Source organism: Colias croceus, chromosome 27 (assembly GCF_905220415.1).
Source record: "Colias croceus chromosome 27, ilColCroc2.1".
Lineage (NCBI taxonomy): Eukaryota > Metazoa > Arthropoda > Insecta > Lepidoptera > Pieridae > Colias > Colias croceus.
The window spans coordinates 5496153-5518028 of record NC_059563.1 but is presented as its reverse complement, the minus strand read 5'-3'; the positions used below and the strand labels follow the sequence as shown (position 1 = coordinate 5518028).

The 21876-nt window shown below is 32.6% G+C and overlaps 1 protein-coding gene across 1 annotated transcript in view; it reads right to left on the bottom strand.

Moving 5' to 3' along the window:
- Positions 1-21237, bottom strand: part of LOC123703723 — a 46812-nt gene extending 25575 nt beyond the window's left edge. The window contains exon 1 of the mRNA XM_045651818.1: positions 20930-21237. Coding sequence (XP_045507774.1) covers positions 20930-21128 — 199 coding nt within the window. The 5' untranslated portion in view covers positions 21129-21237. The remainder of the gene's footprint in view (positions 1-20929) is intronic.
- Between the last annotated feature and the right edge of the window lie 639 nt (positions 21238-21876).

The following is a 21876-nucleotide window of genomic DNA, read 5'->3' as shown; positions in this document are numbered from 1 at the left end:
AAGAAACCAATTGTTGTCTCTTTCACTCGTACGCTATTAGAGCGAGAGCAATACAATCTCGTATTACCATGTAAAGCAGAGTGTATGGTGTAAAATTATCCCTTTAAATGCAATGACCTATTATACTAGTAGACGCGGCATACGCCAACATCATTGCACTAAAAAACAGCGTAATTAATACATACCTACTTACTAACGCATTATCACCAATACAGTTGTTCTCTCTTTCACTCTCACGCACTAGACATAACATGTCTCACTCATGTACTTCGTAATAACAACTGCCGATTAAAATACAAAAAGAACGTCCAGCCACGACGCTGAATGGTGCGTGACTAAGTGAAACTCGGGCACTTACCTGAGTTTTTTCTTGCCAAAATAGAGAGCGGGTAACGTATCTAGCTCTTTTATATATCATAGTTTAAATGTGTAAAAATAATTAAACTACATAATTTATCTATACAGTATACACTTAGTCACTGGCCCCGGGTTCGCTTGGGAAAAATGAGCGCGTGTGCCGAGCACAATTAGTGTCAGAAGTGAAAAGACTGGCAACTTGGCAAGATACAAGGATACCAAAATCGTCGCCTTACTCCATGACGTGACGGTATTTCCATGACGTGATGATATTATCTGTATATATCTTTCTTTCTTTCAACCTTACTTTTGTCGCTCTTGGCCTTCATTTCTCTTTAAGGTTAAAGGGATTATCTTGCTCCCTGAGCCAGATGCTATATTAGTCTCCACCGGGAATCGAACTCGAGTCAATGCAAATGCACTTACCACTGTACTTGAAAGGAAGAATTACTTACTGATAATTGATATTATTAAGAAGACTTTTAATAATTATTTTAAAGTCTATAAAAATGATAATAAATAATAATATTTAACGGCAATTTTTAATTTGTATTAAGATATATTTAACTACTACATCATAAAAGAAACGATCATACAATATTACATCTATCTAGACTTTAGCTTTTACGCCAATCATTTTTCAATCTAACCTTTTTTAAAATACTATCCGTCTAGAAACCTTGAAATTTCTGAACCGTGTGCGAGACCGACTCGCACTTGGCCGGTTTATTCGCATCTTGTCGTAACGCGCGTTCGCGTTGGCGTTGCTTGCAGTCATTTAGATTTTATTTTAATAAAATTATTTATTTTAATGTCTAATTATAAAAATAAAATATTGTCTAATTACTCAGAAATAATTAATTTTCTAAAGGTAAATAGTTGTAAATATTCTAGAATCACTAGTCACTACATACCTAGTATAAAACAAAGTCGCTTTCTCTGTCCCTATGTCCCTTTGTATGCTTAAATCTTTAAAACTACGCAACGGATTTTGATGCGGTTTTTTTTAATAGATAGAGTGATTCAAGAGGAAGGTTTTAGTACTTACCTATATAATTTATTAGGTTTTAGACAATGCGGGCGAAGCCGCGGGCGCTAAGCTAGTATTATAATTTATAATATTAATAAGTATGTACCTAATAGGTAACATTTTAAAATTTCCACTAAGTAGGTATACTTACTCAAATAATTTTATCCTAGAAATGTAGATATTAAGTAGATAGGTATTAAGCTTCCTTATATAAGTAATTTTAATTAAAATATCTAATCACATAACTATCACTCGCAACAATTCATTGCAGTAGTTTAATGTAAAAAAATAACCAACATCCTAACAATATTAAAACAGTGAGAGATCTTATTTCCCCTTACCTCATTTATAACAAAGAACAAAGAGGTTAGATAAATTATAAAAAATAAAAATTAAAAACATTTTGCATCCATTATGACTATCAAAGGTTATTTAAAACTGTACATACATAATATTATAATTATAAATTAAAAAAAAACGCGCCAACTACGCGGCCGCCATTTTGTTCAGCGCAAACTAGCAAGTTTCGCACGCAATAATAATTTGCGAATTGCGGTCTAAATTGACCTATTCAACAAATAATAATTATATTAAAATAATTTATACGTACCTAGTCTAAAATAAACAAATATTTCTGTAAAAATAAAACTACAAATTTAATATCACGACTCGTTGCTTATCAATTTAAATTACATGACAATTTAATTATATAATATGTATGAACAAACAAGGTTAAACCATAGGTACATAGTACACCCATCTACGATAGAATAATATCAAAACCGATTCCAAAATCTACAGCAAGATTACGTATCTTTTAAATAAAACTTACTATAACGAACATTGTAATATAACGTACATTGCAGTTTCAATATAATATTGTTCGAATATAACATGAAACAAATACGCAATGGATATTCGACCGCTTTATTTAGTCGTAAATATGATATCACAGAACTGCTTCGGGCCGGTGCGGCCCCTTGCGTCGATTGAGTCACGAATACCGCATATACCAATGCATTCTCGCAAATAATTCACGACCCGACTCCTTTGTGTTAATACATTACTACGCCAACTAGAGAGCGCGGCTACTTGACGTGTACAAACCCAGCCATGTATGTTTATCATAATTTTGTATCCACGTTGAGTACAAAGCGTATTGACACGATATTATTATGTTGAAGTTTTTTTTGTCAAGAGCTCATATTGATATGAATATATAGGTACATTTGTAACGATGTTACGTTTCTAAGGAGTATAGACAATTATTGTTTTGTTTTTGTCTATTGTTATAATGGTTAAACGCGGCTTGAAGTATGACTGTTCGATTTATAAATTTTTAAGAATTTCGAACCAGTTCCACAGATCGAAAAAATTAAATTTCGAACATAGAACGTTGATAATTTTATTTTGGAATTTGTCGTACATTTTGGAATATTTTCGTTGCACGTTACACGTGGAAAAAACAATAATAAATATGTAAGCGTTTGCGAACAAAGTATGCGGCAAAAGTGCACAAGAATATAATACTGCAGTAGAATAATAATACAGTAAGCATTTATATAGTAATCTAATTAGAATTACTTGACTCCAACGTCGTTTCTAAACGTTGCGTCACTGTGAAAAATTGTATTCTCGTTTCATTTTTGGACGAAGCTTAGAACTTGTGAGTCACAAATAAATGTATGAGATACCTAAGTGTTAAAACAGGCTTTTTACCTTAATTAGGTTGATACCGTGATTTTTTCGAGAATATTTTTTGTTGATCATACTATTTTGAGTAGGCATAATATTGATATTGACTAAGACAGTAACAAAAATATTTTTTTTTATAAAATTTATATCATTTGCTAAATATAAATACATAATATACCTGCGTAGTTATAGTACTATACCTATGTAACAATATTTTCATAAAATACAAAACAATAAATTTTAAAACATTATGTAATAATGAACCAGTTTTATTTGTACCATTGATCTCGTTAATATGATTTCTTTGTTTTTGTTACATTTGCATTATAAAATATAATATTTTATTAAATATGATATATGAATGATTAATAACATACCAGCATAATCTATACATATAATAAAATCGTAGGAAAGTCAAAACTGTACATTGAATATTTTTTTAAAAGAATACATAATCCATGATCTATAATCGATATAGAAGCCAAAAACATAGTTTTTAGAATTTTTGTCTGTTTGTCTGTTTGTCGGTTTGTCTGTTTGTCTGTTTGTCTGTATGTTTGTCCGAGCTAATCTCGAAAAGTACCGCATAGATTGACTTCAAATTTTGCATGAATATTACTAACAGGTCGGGTGAGGCTTTTATATACACATTATCATGCTATCACCTCCGGGGGAGGAGCTGTGAACCTTTATTTTTCTAACGTATTCCGTGTATTACACAGCGTACAATCTAAAGACTCATGTTTAAATGTTGTTTTTGGGTAAGCCACGCTATTATCTAGCTTTACACTATAAAAACTACGTCATTTACGTAATTTTGGCAGAGAAACAGTTTAATGAATCTTAGTAGTATAAAGACAAATATGAAACAGCGCCATCTATGAGACTTCATTAAAATCAAATCAATTTACATATTTAACGCTTCTTGCAAATTTATAATTAAGAATTAAATAATATGATGTTGGTGGGGTTTTTAATTGTACTTATTTATTTAACTTTTTAACCCATGTCTTCCCAGAGTCCACTTCAGGTGCTTATATTTTATGTGAATATACTAAATAAAATTTTACAAGTGAGGGTAGATGTTTATTATTTGATGTCGAACAAGACACCATTAACAGTTAATTGTGACATTTTATAAAATCCTTCTTGCGTTCCCACAAAAGGTAAGTTGTGGCTTTTATATTTATTCTTTATACATAATTAATTATATAGTTAGACTCATGTTTTTAATTAGAATTGAAGTTACGACAAAATAAGAAAATGATGAAATTTTATTTTTATGTATAACTTTTACAAGACTATATTATACGCCCAAAGAAGGTCACTTAAGTTCTTGATAGAATTTTATTTGTTAGTAGCTTTTTAATAAAATAAGGTAAAGTAATCTTTTCATTTTTTTTATTTACAGATTCAATGTTCATAAAAAATTAACGATTTGCGTGAGGATGTAGTAGAAATAAGTATCCTGGCGCGTGGTCAATTGTTGACTAAAGTTAATTTCCAACGTATGGTACAATCATTAGAAGAATCTTGGGTAATTTTAGAGGATATTTTTCGGGAATGAGAAAAGGGGCAGCCAACCACGTATCAGCGTGCGTGCGTGAGAATCTACCTACGTTTTAGTACCAAAAAAAATGTTATTTTGAAACGTAAATATTGCACTCACAACTACTGTACAAGTATGATTTTTATTCGTGCTTTACTGTTGTTTTATTATCGTTATGGCTTTCGCGGTACAGATAGTACTGGGATCAGATTACATATTATTTATCAATTTAATATACGTAAAATATTTACAATCATACCAAATGGATTAACACGGTATGTACATAAGGCGGTCTTATCGCTTACTAGCGATCTCTTCCAGACTGCCCAAGGTAAGAGATAAAGAATTATACTCATGATCCAGCAATTTTCAACCGAAAAAGAAGTTTTTCTGTAATTGGTAGTTGTTTCATTTATTTATTTTAAATACCTAATTTTACTTTTATATTTGCCCATTTGCATTACATTCAGCTTCCATAACTTATAAAAATTTTATGTTTATTTCTGTCTAATATAACTACTCTTTTTTAGATATAAATAACAAAAACAACTTTTTTATTAAAATTTAGTACCTTGGGAAGATATTATTATCCATGTGTTAATAGAACAATACATAAAGGAAGTTATGTTACGATTTTATACAATGAAAATATGTAAAAAAATATTAGCAGGTGTAATTATTAAATTGATCCCGAACCCAAAACTGTAGTTAATTTTTTTTGTCATTTAGTGTTTAATTCATGTCAATTGGTTCATTAATAAAAAAATTATGATCATTTAAATAATCACGGCGAACATTTGCTAAGGCATTCATGTACTAGGTGTAATCGTTCAGTGTGCACAGGCGATTTTTTTTTGTAAGTATTACAGTTAACAAAAAACTTTAAACTGATATCGAAAGTACTTAACCTAATAATGGCCGTAATCATTTTTTTTAAATAAATCGAGAAATATCAAAAAAAATATCTTCAAACCCTTACATTAAGTACATATGAAATATGAATATCCCATATACATTTAATATGAAAGATTTTAGCTTTCTTTTTCTTTTTTTGGTTGTCTGCTTTAATTACTTCGCAAATTTGAAGTGGCATTTTCCACGCTTTTTCCGGACATTTTCACGCATTTTTCGGATATTTTCCGGGCATTTTCCGGGCAATTCCTCACGCATTTTCCGGGGATTTTCCAGGCATTTTCCACGCCTTTTCCGGACCATTTCACGCATTTTCCGGATATTTTCACGCATTTTCCGAAGATTTTCCAGGCATTTTCCAGGCATTTTCCACGCTTTTTCCGGATTTTTTCCGGATATTTTCCAGACATTTCCCAGACATTTGCCGGAGATTTTCCAGGCACTTTCCACGCTTTTCCCGGACATTTTTACGCATTTTCCGGATATTTTCCATATATTTCTCAGGCATTTCCCAGTCATTTTCCAGACATTTCCCTGACATTTTCCGGGAATTTTCCAGGCATTTTCCACGCCTTTTCCGGACATTTTCACCGCGAAGCGGGGCTCCGTCGACGCGCAAAATCAATCTTTGAGGGCGAATATCTCGGCCATTTTTGATTTTAGAGAAAAAGTTTTTTCTATAAAACTGGATAAATTAGCGTAATCTTTACGATAAAACAATAAGAAATAGGTGTTATAATGACACCAACTCCATCAAAAATTTTCTAAGTCCTGCGCCCCCTTTGCTTTAGGCGGACCCACGCATTTTTTGAATATTTTCCGGGCATTTTCTGGGCATCTCTCAGGCATTTTCCGGGGATTTTCCAGGCATTTTCCACGCTTTTTCCGGATATTTTCCAAACATTTCCCTGGCATTTTCCGGAGATTTTTCAGGCATTTTCCACGCTTTTCCCGAACATTTTCACGCATTTTCCGGATATTTTCTGGGTATTTCCCGGACATTTTCACACATTTTCCGGGGGATTTCCCAGATATTTTACAGGCATTTTCCGGATATCCCCGGAAAATGCCCCAGATTTCCGGAAAGTACGTAAGTTTTTTAGCTTAGATTAGTAATAAATTCTATTAACAATTCTATGAATTGTTTATGGTAGTACGTGTTTACTACATAATTGTATGTAAAGTAGTAACTACTATGCAGTCGCTATTCCACGCGGACGAAGTCGCGGGCACAGCTAGTAAAATATAAATACAGTCTGCGGAGTGCGGGTTTAAAAGTACGATTAAAATTTAACCAATGTATCAAATCGACATCTTCTAATATATAAAAATCAATGCCACTTTTCGTTGTAATTCCATAACTCGAGAACGGCTGAACCGATTTCGATAATTCTTTTTTTATTATATTCCTTGAAGTACGAGGATGGTTCTTATGTAGAGAAAACGTTAATATGTACCACGGGCGAAGCCGGGGCGGACCGCTAGTTTTTAATATTATTCATGTACAAAATATTTATTCTTTTCACAGAATAATAAGTTCACAGTTAATTTCGTTACGATGTAGATAGAACACGTCGTCATTTGCGCAAGTCTTTTTCGTGTGGGTAGGTGGAAAAGTGTAGACGTTTCGTAATTTTACTGTATCATTTTAAATTGTTTTTAATGTTAAGTGAGTGTGTTTTTACATACATGCATTAAATTATAACTACCACTACCAACCAGTAACTGTCTCCTATAAAATAAATCATATAACACCACTATCTACAACATATACCAATAACCTGTTGGGCAACATAACCACAAAATGGAATCAATCTCACAGAAGATGGCTGAAATGACTGAAATGTTTACTTATAAGATGGATGAGTTCCAACGGGATCTAAAAAATAATAACTCAGCAACTAGAATTCCATCTGAGAAACTTGCATCAGAGTTTCATGTGTTTAGAACTTTTGTCATGTCATCCTTGTCATGCCTCCAGTCGCAGGTTAATCTTTTGAATCAGCTTTATGACCAACAAGAAATGCGGAGTAGACGCAAGATGCTTCTAATACATGGTGTAACAGAGTCAAAAGATGAAAATCCTAGTGAGTGTGTTTCAAAATTAATATCCGATCATCTTGAACTAACTACAATTGTACCCGAGGCGTTCTTCCGTTGTCACAGGATGGGTGTAGCAAAAACGGATAAACCACGTCCAATCCTGGTTAAGTTCCAAGATGCGAAACTTCGTAATCAAGTTTGGCTGGCTAAGACTAAACTCAAAGGTACAGCTATAACATTATCTGAATTTCTCACCAAGTGCCGACACGAAGTATTTATGGCTGCAAGAAAAAAATTTGGTGTGTCAAAGTGTTGGACTAAAGATGGGTCCATTTTTGTGATCAATGCTGATGGTGTTCGCCAACGAATAAGCACAATTGCTGACATAGACGCTTTACAACCACAAAATTTAGATGGTGAGGGACAAACCATTTCTGCTTCCGCTTGCACTTCTCAGAGGTTATTGACTCAACAAAACTCCAGGGCCAGAAGAGTGCAAAAACAAATTAAGTAGTATGTCTTTTATTATTTAACAATGAAGTGTACAATACTGGGTCAAGATTTCTTTTCTTCTTTTGTTATTTCTTTATTCTAATGCTTACTTTTCTACAGAAACTTTTTATATGTTTTCTATAATGATACATACTCTTAGTTTACACATATTTATTTGATTCATTCAATAGTTTTTCATATTCATAGTTTTACCATTGTCATAGTTTCTTTTGGAACTGTTACCTATAATGTTTCTAACATAAATTTAGTTTGTTTAATGTGTAGTAGAATAATACATTGTATGAAACACTATCACTGTCAATCATAGCGATTTATTATTTGTTTTAAAGGTGAAGATGCTGTAATTCTGGCTGAAGTTTAATTAGTATAGATAAAATTCTTCAAATCTGTGAGCACATAATAACTTAGTATATTAGTATTCATAAATCATAAGCATAGTTTATAATTGTTATTCATTTTCTTTTGTAAATTGTTTATTTACATTGAGCAAGTGTATCTTTAATATTTAATGTCTTATGCAAAGTCTTATGTCAAGTGCTGTCAAACTTTATAATATTGTTTAATGTTGTTAGATGTCAGTTGTTATTTGACAATGTGTACAGGGTTCTTGGTGTTGTCATTTTTATAAATTATACTGGAAGGTTCTGGTAAATTCAAAATTTTAGTTTAATTTAAGAAAAAAACTATAATCAAGTTAAGTATTGCAAATATAATATATATATTTTATTAGTATTTCATAGTAACTGCATCTTTTATATACCTATTATTTTGTTTTGCATTTGTAATTTAGTGTTTAATTTTGTTTATAGTATCTATTATTTTGCACTGTAACTTATTACTGTTAAACTTAAAGGATAATTTATTTATATATATATACACATTAAGGTTTGTAATATAAGTATAATAATGTCATCCAATGAGAGCATTATGAGCGACGAGTTCGTGTCATTACCATCAGTCTCTGACTGTTCAATGGAAAGTTTTCTCAGTAGTACGTCCTATATTCCTCTTAATACGTCACTAAATAATTATTTTCCTTCAACCTCTAAAACTTTTAATGTCGTACATATTAACGCACAGAGCATTCCGGCACATTATACTGATTTCCTAGCCTCATTCGAGTCGAGTAATGTCCAAGCTATCCTTGTATCGGAAACCTGGCTGAAGCCCTCCTTACCTTCCTCCTGTTACTCTTTACCCGGTTTCCATCTGATACGTAACGATCGTGCCTGCAGGGGCGGAGGAGGTGTCGCTATTTATCTACGCAATCACATGCCGTTCACTATTATCAGCTCTTCGCCAGAACCCACACCTGCAGCCACGGTCGAATACCTTTTCTTAGAGGTCTGCATTTCCCACACTAAAATTTTATTAGGCGTTATCTATAGTCCTTCCTCTTCCATAGACTATTTTCCTACTTTTGATGATCTCCTTCTTAATCTTTCTCCTTCATACAGTCACACCATAATTATGGGTGACTTCAATACCTGTTTGCTAAAAAATGACTCTCGCTCTAATAAACTACTATCTATTGTGGACTCCTATAATCTTCACATCCTCCCTCTTAATCCCACGCATCATTTCCCTAACTGTGCACCTTCCTTGCTTGACCTTATAATCGTATCCAACATAGACTTTATCTCTCAGCATGGACAGTGTGCAGCAGATGCCTTCTCCTATCACAATCTTATTTTCCTTTCCTACAAACTCCGTCCTCCCAAATCCAAGCCCCAAATTGCTATGCAGCGAAGTTTTGGTCGTATGAATCATGAAAATCTCTGTGCTGATGCGATTAAGATGGATTGGAATGCAGTACAATGCTGTGAAAACCTTAATGATAAAGTAATGCTATTTAACTCCTTTCTTACGCAGCTCTACGACATTCACGCTCCAGCACGTCCAGTGAAGCTAAAACACTTGCCTGCACCTTGGCTCACTGAGGAAATTAAATCGCAACTGAACTTAAAAAACCAAGCCAAATCTCAATTAAAATCGTGTCCTTCTGATGAGGCGAGGGAGAGGTATGTAGGACTGAGGAATCGTTGCAATACTGTGTGCCGGGATGCACAGCGCCGCCATATTCATTCATCCATAGAAAATGGTGATCCATGTTTTGTGTGGAAATTTCTTAAAACGCTTGGAGTAGGCAAACAACCTAAAGCGTCATCTACGAACCTGAATATCGACCAGTTAAATGCACACTTTTCCACTCCTCCAGTCCTGTTTGACAGTGTCGATAAACAGGCTACCCTTAATTTCCTTTCATCCTTACCTTATTCTTCTGATAACCCTTTTAACATCTCACCTTTCACCGAATGCGATGTTAAGAAGAACATATTATCCATATCTTCTAAAGCTGTCGGTTGTGACAATATTAGCCGTGCTATGATCGTTCCTATCCTTGACATCATCCTTCCTACAATCACCAACATCCTTAACCACTCTATCTCGTCCAGCACATTCCCTGAAGTTTGGAAAGACGCCAATGTTATCCCACTTCCTAAGAAATCGAATGCTAGCTCACTATCTGATTACCGTCCTATATCCATTCTTCCTTTCCTCTCCAAAGTTCTTGAAAGACTTATCCATCACCAATTAAGTATTTTCCTAAACTCGAACTCCATACTCAATCCTCTACAATCCGGTTTCCGCCCCGGGCATAGTACGGCTACTGCTTTAGTAAAAATAACTGATGACATTCGGTTAGGTATGGATAATAAGCAGCTCACGATACTAACATTGCTAGATTTTAGTAATGCATTTAATTGTATTGACTATGACGTACTTTTGAGTGTGCTGCGTTCTATCAACATATCTGCGTCGGTGTTAGAGTGGTTTCGTAGCTTTTTGCATGGTCGCCGGCAGAGGATAAAGCTAGACGAGTCCATCTCATCCTGGAGTTATCTGACTGCAGGTGTACCACAAGGTGGTGTCCTCTCTCCTCTTCTTTTCTCACTTTTCATAAACTCCATTACGAGCAACATTTCATCCCGGTACCACATGTATGCTGATGATCTCCAGATTTATATACATTCTTCTTTGTCGGATTTGCCTGCAGCCATTCACTCAACTAATACTGATCTCGATTTTATCGTTAGGTGGAGCAAGCTGTATGGCCTTAAAATTAATCCCCACAAAACGCAGACTATTATTATTGGAAGTCCGCAGTTTAAGTCAAAAATTGTATGGGATAATTTACCATCCGTTTACGTTGACGACACTAAAATCCCTTTCAGTCAGTCTGTTAAAAACCTAGGTGTCCATATAGACTCTACACTTTCCTGGCATGAGCACATGAAACATGTTAGTAAAAAGTTATTTGCGGCATACCACTCCCTTAAGCGATTACGAAACTTTCTTCCGATTCCGACCAAAATTTTGTTAGCGCAATCACTCCTTCTTCCCATCCTCGACTACGCTGATGTCAGTTTCTGTGACCTAGCTGGAATCCAGCTTGATAAGCTTGAGCGATTTCAGAACTTATGCATCCGTTTTATCTTCGGGTTGCGTAAGTATGACCATGTCTCTGCTTATCGTCGCAGGTTGAAATGGCTACCTATCAGATATCGCCGGGATGCTCATGTGCTGCATCTGTTGTACGGAATATTATTCGATCCCAGAACCCCACCCTACTTAAAAAACAACTTTGAGTACGCAAGTAATCACGGATTAAATCTGAGATCCAGTGATACTTATCTCCTTAATGTACCCACACATAAAACTAAATTTTTCAATTCCTCATTTACAGTGAAGGCTATTAGACTATGGAATGACTTACCAATAGCTATACGCAAAGCGAGATCCATCGATGCTTTCAAAAACTTGCTTTTTAATTACTACATCTCTTTAATTAAGTGATGACCTTATATATTTATGTACTTTCCCTTATCTGTATTTATTTGTTATAATTATTATTATGTATATATTTATATTGTATACATTTATTAATGTCGCAAAATGTATAGTTACTATATTTTACTTATTTTTATGTATTTATTGCTTCAGTGCTTCAGTATACACCACCTACCTGTATTCGTTGTTTTTGTCATTTCTTTCCTTGGTTGGGTTACCTGGAAGAGATGGCTCTGTAGCCATAAGGTCGCCCATTGTGCAATTTATGTGTATTCTTTTTTATGTAATGTCTGTAATTTGGTGTGTACAATAAAGTTCTCATTCATTCATTCATTCATTCACTCATTCATTCATAATATATTGGAGAAAAATATCAAGTAGGTATGAAAATAATAAAAAAATAACAACTTTAAATATATTTTGTTTGTTTATTGATTGAGTGGAAAATAACCGTCAATTTAATCCATTCAGTAAATTCTAAAATCAGATTTTTTTTAAGCTATTGCATAGCTTCTATCGCGGGCCTTGAGAGCGGGGACCGAATCGAGAAATTCCGTAACGAAAAAACCTCACGCTCCCCACTCCGACGGGCGGAGGTGTGGTTTGAAGGCATAGCATGCAATAGCTTTACCGCGGCAGTCCCCGAGTGCCACACGTCGTTTTTTTATTTCTAGTAGGTGGGTTATAAATTATAATGAAATAATAAATAGTTTGATACTAATATTAAAATTAATATAAACATCTTAGTTTTACTTCATAGTCTAATAATAATTAGCGAAGGATAAAGTTTTTTAGACCATGAAATAACAGATAAAAAAATATTGCACAATACCTACGTCAAAAATGTATATAAAACCAAAAAAAGGAACTAAACTTAACTGATAAATAAAAACAATAAATGTGTACACAATTTTTTATCTAACATATCTACTATCACTTTCTTTTTTCAGGGGATAAATTATTATTAATTGATTTGTCAATTTTATATAATTAATCCTTATTGGCAGGGGACTGACACATCACACAGGTAATATTGTATGTATTGAAATTAAAAAAATAAAAATATACTAAAAACATAGATACATACTTACTTCATTCTAATCACATTAAGAAAATTGAGGGTAGATTGATGTTATTTTATTGAAGTCGATTATATAATTGAATGGTCATTTATACTTACAAAACAAAGATATATACAAAACAAAGATATAAGTATATAACGTATACAGTTATGAGAAAAGCCTAAAGAGTTCATCTTTAACGTGACTTAAGTTTCCTCATATTTTCTGTTCCGCACAAAAATTTGTATCAACTTTGAACAAGTGTCGAAATCTTCAACGTTGAAAAGAAATGACAACGTGACGTAAGCAATCAAGCTGTTTCCATAGACGAACAAATTGACTCATAGGCCTACACCACAACAATTATTTGTTGTTATATGAATGAGTGAAATGAATAATAATAATAATAAGGATGTATTTTTTTTATCTTTTATTTCTCTATGAATTTTAACAGGTAAATTATCTTAAATTCAATAAGTTAGAGAAATAATTCTGATACATGACAATTATTTTAATGAAGACAAATCTAGACACGCGGCAGCGTGTCAAGCCGAGTTCAAGCGAAGAGAACAGGCGAGCAGCTGCCGTGTGTATATTTACACGAACCATTTCGAGCCACTTTTCACCCCCTTATAACTCGAAAACTATTTAAGTTAAATAAACCAAATTTGGTACATATCAAGAGGACCTTAAGATAAACAAGAACCTTAAATTTCATAAATACAGATTAAACAGTTGCGTAAATATTAATATCCAAAAATCGCAATTTTTAAGACTGACTGACTTATAGACATATACAAAACCTAACCCACTTCCAGATGACCTAGAAAGTTCAAATTTTGTAATCAGCTAGGTAATAGTGAGTGTACAAAGGAAAAAATCAGAAAATACTGAATTTATCTGTATTAAATTTTTTTTTCAATGACATTAATTTTGTTTGTATGGAAAAATGGAAAAGTTTAAAAAAATAGAAAATAGTATATTCACCTTACTAGTCTTAAAAAATAGATCAAAACTAATCAGTGGCCGAAAAAAATTTTGAAATCCATCAATAAATGACTGAGATATAGATTATTGAAGTTTACATATATTAGGACGAAACATCTGTAGATTCGAAGCGCCTCTGACATCACACTCACTCGCGCTAGTATCGCTAGGGCGGATTACTTCGATTGCATGATTTCTTTATTCAAAACTGTTAAAATAAAAGAAAATTGTAATAAAAATATTGCTCATACAGTTAAAAATAATATATAATTTTACATATTCACATTTATTTATTTATTCTTTATTTATGAGTGTTTACTGTTCAGTTTAGTTTTAATTTCAGTGTAAATAAATAAATAAATAAATAAATAAAATCTTTATTTTACTTTAAACATGGTATTCAATGGTGATACAATTATATTAATAAAGCACAAACATGTTTAGCCAATACAAGCATGCAAAAATAATTACCATAAATGGTGTAATGGAAGAAGGCTTCGTCGAAGGTCGAAATGATTTAATTTGCGTAATATTAATATGAGTGAAACATCTTTAGGCGCGTTTAGAGTAAAATTTTAAGATCGCGTCATGGCAATAACGTAACGTCATGGAGTAAGGCGACGATTCTTCTACAACGATCTTTGCATCTTGGTAATAGTGTGTGTACAAATTCACGCTGAATGTTTAGAAAATCATGTAAGTAATCTTTTAAACAGACAACGAGTTTAAAAAATTGCAGATAATGACGGGGCAATGTGCGCTGATATTCATAAAATCTATGAAAATATATAAAATAATACTAAACAAACCATACAGAGAAACCGCAAGAAAAAATAAAAAAAATCGCATATAAAAAGTATTATATTCATAAAGTAAATCAAATTTGCAGAGTAATTTTCTGTACAAAAAGTAATGATATCCCACCAAAAACATAAATGTAAAATTTGGAGCCGAGTTCAATCGTTGACTTAATTTGCCAAAAAAAGAAATGAGATCTAAATGTGTGCCAAGTTCTGCAGACAGTCCAGAAATTTATTTACAAAGATGTATTAAGTTCTTAGGTTGACTGAAAACTCAATTGTTTTATTTTCCCTTAGAGAACAATGTTTATTCCAAAATATAACTTTTTAAATTTGAATAATATAATTATTTTCACAAAGCAAACAACTAATGACCTATTGAACCCCATAATTTAATGAGGCTAGTTTTAGAACCTCACAAAATATAAACAGTATGTAAAACTAGCCTCATCAAATTATGGGGTTCAATAGGTCATTAGTTGTTTGCTTTGTGAAAATAATTATATTATTCAAATTTAAAAAGTTATATTTTGGAATAAACATTGTTCTCTAAGGGAAAATAAAACAATTGAGTTTTCAGTCAACCTAAGAACTTAATACATCTTTGTAAATAAATTTCTGGACTGTCTGCAGAACTTGGCACACATTTAGATCTCATTTCTTTTTTTGGCAAATTAAGTCAACGATTGAACTCGGCTCCAAATTTTACATTTATGTTTTTGGTGGGATAGGTCTTACTTTATTAAGAAATAAATTATCCACCTTGTACATATATGTTTTAAAACTTATGTTAAAGTATCCCCTTTTGTAACACACGCCTCTAAATAATCAATCTTCCTCTCAAGAGATGTGAGTTTATCATTCAATGTAGCAAGACGAGATCTGCATGGCATATAAACAGAATTCGGGCAGAACATTCTTACACAGAATGAACATCCTTTATTAAAATAATATACAGAAAATAAACAAAATATAACTGTAAATATTTAATTTATATTAAAACTGGTGATAGCTCTTCAATATGGTACTTAGTTATAGAGTACGCTTTACGCTCTGTACTACGCTTACTGATAATCCAAACTAAAATCTCTCGAGCCTGTCTATCCAGACTTAAGACTCAGTACCAAATCATATATATTACTTTCCGCCTGCGGCTTCGCCCGCATTTTCAAATAAAAACCCGCATAGCTCCCGTTCCCGTGGGATTTCCTGGATAAAACCTGGATAATGTAGCTTTTGAATGGTGAAAGAATTTTTAAAATCGGTATGAGCCTATTCATTACAATCAAACAAACAAAGTTTTCCTCTTTATAATATTAGTGTAGATGTATAGGTTTGATAAGCCGTTTTGCGTGATAGAGTAACAGACGGAATCACGTTTATAATATTAGTAATATTATTGCAAATAATCGTGGAGAAATTCAATATGAAATCATCCTGCATCCAAGTAGCGAAGCTGTAACATCAGGTGTTAATATTTTAAAAATAAAAGAATATATACAATTAAGTACATAGACAAACACACACACACACACACATATTTAAATTTGTTATTATGCACTTGTCATCATGAGCGTTGCAGAAATCGAGTGACTTGTACCGATTAGTAAGTCCCGCGAAAGTCAGCAAATAACTTTTCAGTCCCCTACAGAGATCACGAGATCAACTCATGCCTGCAGTTCTAAAGTTATTTTTGCATGTTTTACATCATTGTTTATTAATTTCTTAAAAACACCGTATAAATGTTTGTTTATTCAATTGACCTCTTTAAATTTGCTTAATTTTTCCCACGTGTAGAATGCAATGAATTTAATCATATTTTATTATAAATATACTTCAAAAAATTAAAATGTGTGTGCCTCAGCGATATAATCTTTTTGTGATTCAGCTCTTTAAATAAAGATAAAAAAAATTCAAGTAAAACATTAAAAACAGACTTTTTCAACTGATAAGCCGTGGTATTTGGTTTTTCTACGGACGAAGCTAAAATAAATTATCAGCACTACATTTTTAAGTGAAAGTGGAATGCAGAAACTGAACGCTCACGCCTTTGTCTAATCGAAGCGAAGCCATACAATATACAAAAATATCAAATTCCGTCTCAAACATTTATTTAATCAACCTTTAGCACTAATAAACTCTTTAATATTATAAGGAATTCTATTGTTAAAGCGTTTACCCTGCTGGTTATTTTTCTTACTGTGGTCATAAAAATATGTATCACCTATTTTGTGTGAATCGGTTTTAAAGTGTACGTGTAAAATGATATTAAATATGTACTGTGTATATAATACAATATAATAAAATAAAAACAATACATAAAGTATATCAGTCTTCCTAAAGTGATGTCTCAGTGAGTTTCTAGAATTTAAATTTATGAGTACGGTAATTCGTCAGTCCCCTGTCTATCAGTCAAAGTGTCGAATGCAATATAATGGTGTGCTATTCCTCAACAGTCAACGATCTTATTACCCAGATACCAGATACTGACGTATTCTGTACTTAGGATATTATATTCAAAAGATGTACATATGATTTCATTAAATCCAGGTTACAAGAGTACTTATTTAATTTATATAGAAAATACATTATGATAGATTCTATCCAATATGTATTGGATGAAATTAAATTAGCGAATACAACAACAATTAAATAGGTTTGAAGTCGGTGCCAAGCACTAAGCACTTGCACCGACATCAAACCTTTTTAGTAAATAGCACATCTAAATAATGTGTAGTAATTAATAATATCAAATCATTTTTATTTTTTACTTTTCCGTTTTTGAAGTCGGTTGTTTTTAACGTAGAGTAGTTATTTTTATAATTATAAGCTTTCAGATTTGTTCTCCAGGGTATTGACCTCATTACCCTGGTGTCAAGGTTGTAGTTATATATATATATATATAGCTAGATACAGTATTGAACCAATTTGGAGTTTGTTCAAATTTAGAAATCCACATCTTTCTAAAGTAAAGTGACATAGGCACTTTTTCACGAAGGGACAAGGGGCTGTGTTTAATAATAATTCTAATTTTTACCATTATTTTTTTTCCATTATAAAATTCAAATTCCAACTGTTAAATTCTAACATATGTACTTAGACAGCATTTTCATTATAGAAGAAAAATAAAGGTAACTATCAAATTCAACAGACTTTTACATTTATATTAGTATAGCTTTCTGCCCGCGGCTTCATCCGCGTTTTCAAAGAAAAACCCGTTTCCGTAGGATTTCCGGGATATAACCTATCTTATGTGCTTTCTCGGGTATCAAAATATCTCTGTACCAAATTTCATGCAAATTGGTTCAGTAGTTAAGGCGTGATTGAGTAACAGACAGACAGACAGAGTTACTTTCGCATTTATAATATTAAGTATGGATGCATGTGTCACTTAAATTATTGATCGATCGTATTCATAACTACTATTTTTTTTTAAATGTCTCCACTCTTCACTGATTTGGCTCTATTTAATATCTTCTAACATAAAAGGTTTTGAGGGGAGATAATTGAAAACTTGCCAAGAAAAGTAGTTCTTTATAAATTTGATTAGAATTTAGTCTGCATGCTCCGTAATATTATAAATTGTACTTCATATTTTATTAAAGATATAACAACAAAATACTGTCAAAAACAAAACGGTTTGACTAATTTTTTGTATTTGTCATTAAAATTAAATTAATTATTTATGTATGAATTAATTAATATATATGTATTCAATAAGGCGCGTTTTTCTCATCAAAGGCACGTCCAAGAAGAGCAAGCTGCCTCGCGCTCAAAATGCTTCGCGAGGCTGCTTCACTACATATAGTATAAAAACAAAGTCGCTTTCTATGTCCCTATGTCCCTTTGTATGCTTAAATCTTTAAAACTACGCAACGGATTTTGATGCGGTTTTTTAATGGATAAAGTGATTCAAGAGGAAGGTTTTAGTATATAATTTATTAGGTTTTAGACAAAGCGGGCGAAGCTGCGGGCGGTAAACTAGTTCTCTATAATATACCCTATTGCTTTTTAACACGCTTTTATTAACTTCACCTGTATGTCTGTATGTCTGTATGTAACCTACTTCTTTAGACTCGATTTTGACTCACTTAACAGACTATAATTCAAACTTTGTACACTTAACAAGGTATCGGTCATTAAATCATGTTTTTTAGATTTTTTTTTGGTTGTATAATATTTTAATTATTCAACAATTTCCAAAACGTTGCAGGCTACGCGAGGTAAACCCAGTACCTATGTTCCTTATAGTTATATATTTGTTAGATATATAATATATTTGTTTGTCATTGTCTTCAATATATTTGTATAGTTAGTTACGTTTGTATTGGGATTTCCATGTGAATATGTTTCTAAAATAATTAAAAAACACATGACGTGGCAATTAAACGAATTTTCCTGTTCTTTCGATGCGTAAGATAATTAAATTCTATATCATTTTCATAGATCTGTACCTATTTAGTTTTGATTAAGTACATATTAGGTAGCGCGTCGTGACAGATGGTCAAACTAACAAATTTCCTAGTCTATGTATTTATTTATACTCTTTATTGTGCTGCCAAAATACATACAATACAAACAAAACTTATTCTAAAAGAAAAACAGCACAGAAGGCGGCCTTATCACTCAAGAGTGATCTCTTCCAGGCAATGTATGTATGTATGTAGTCTATGTGTAAGTAGATGTTTTTTAATACGTAGCTTCAAAGCGCCATACCTAATTATTATATTAGTTAATTATTTATATTCTTATTAAATCTAAATTATCATTTAATTTTATCTACTAGGTATTTTATGAAACAAACAAAAATTATTAGAAAAATAAACAAATAAAAATTTCAGATAGCGATTTAGAGCGATAACATTTCCGCAAGTGTTTTATTGTTATTTATTTTACATAATTAATATTAATTTTAAATTTTTATGATTGAATTATAGTAAGAAAATAAATTATTAATTTTATTTTTAAGATAAAGAACTTTAATTATTTATTGCATAAAAAACTTCACAATTATTATTATGAATAATTAATTTCTCCATTTAATCTTTATCTTTAACAATAAATATTCTATCATTATTAATTTATTATTATGTAACCATTCCGTAAACAACAACAAGATTCTTGATAAAAATTAAAAAATATCTATATTTTTTTATTAAAAAATATCTATATTTTTTATCTTATATAAAAATCAATGCCACTTTTCGTTGTAATTCCATAACTCGAGAACGGCTGAACCGATTTCGATAATTCTTTTTTTATTATATTCCTTGAAGTACGAGGATGGTTCTTATGTAGAGAAAACGTTAATATGTACCACGGGCGAAGCCGGGGCGGACCGCTAGTTATGTATAAAAAACTTCAAGTAGGTAGGTAAGTATGTACGTGACAAAAGACCACGTACACAGTACACACTAAGACACAAATTAATACCTACATAACGGGTATTTCCTCAGCCCGCGTGTAAATCTATTATCATTATTTTACTTCCTTTCACTTCAAATTACTAAGCGGATTTCAGAACGTTTACATCACAATAATATTTTTTTAAATTTGTAAAAAAATTGTAGCTCTCGAATTGACTATGATATTCGAATTTCAAAATATTCGCTCTATGTTTAAAATTTAGATAATATTCGAATTTCAAAATACCTATTTGCTTTATGGATTTTATAATAGCTCGTATAGTACCTTAGTACTGCAAGATGACGCTACATTACACCGCAAAGATAACTAGGCACCATATTGTTATGTATACTTGTTATCGGCCGATAAATTATATTTGTAGCGCGTACGAATCATACCGCATAACTCCAAAACGGAAAAACAATCGATTATATTTCTCACAACAACCTTGCATTATTGACCTGTACAATTATTATAGAAAATTAATTTCAAATTTAGATAACAAAATGGCCGCTATAAAATTTTCATAAAGTGCGAACAGCACGTGTTTTTACTTAGCGCAAACGTTAATTCGAACTAGGTACGTTTCGAAAGCATCCCGACCGAACAAAGAGCACGCAAGTCGAACGCGCCGTGCAACCCGACCGGTTGCGCGTGTCGTCGGCACCGCACGCGCTGCCCGCGCCAACATACATCCGCAAATGAGCAAGGTAGCATAACATACCCGCCGCCAGCTTCTCCGTCTCCGGCAGCGTGCACCAGCCAGGCACTACGCTCTCGCAAACTTCCTCCCAGCACCGCAATTTTTCAGCTCTATCCCCATAGTTCATGTGGTTGGTATCGAATAGACACGGCCTCTTTTGCACTTCGGACACTATGGAGCAACTTTTTATGCCGCCGTCGCCGTCCTTGGTCCGGACCATGGTGGAAAAAAAAAAAATATAAATTCGAATTTTCGAATTTCGAACGCGGCTGGTTCAGTTGCGTCAGTCGTGACGCGAGCGCGGAACGCGATCGGCGATACGTGCGTCCGAATGCCCGCGTGAAACTGGCGGGTTGAGAAGGCGCAGCGGGCAACATGGCCGCCTCGCCGTATAGTTAGCTTGTTGCGATATCTTCCTCGTACTAATAAATAAATAAGCGTCTAATAAATCTTTATTCAACAAATGAACACATAAAACGCACAAACAATGTTAAAATTGTTAAATATGCGAAAAACGTATTGAAAAGTTAAATCAAATTAGATATAGTTATGTAAAAACGTCTGCATAGAATGTAATGATAGATTTAATATAAAATTATATAGAACAAGTTGAGTCATACGATCGCTACCAAGAGGAAAGGAGTTAATATCGTATATAAACGCTCTTATATACTTAAACGTAATTTTTATAATAGTTATGTAATTTGCTTATGTATAAAGGTGAAATATTAGAAAAACTATAATTTCTTTTATCTAAAGACGAAGCTTATAAATAAAAATAATAATATTAAAACCTATTTTTCTTTACCTAGTATGTTAATAATCTATCTTGATTTACATAACATGACGATAATATCTACACCTACCTACAGCATTGCTTACGACATAAGCAGGCAATGGTAGCGTCAGAACTAATAATAATTAGTACATACCTACTACCGGGCCTCCCGGCTTCGCCCCTGGTACAT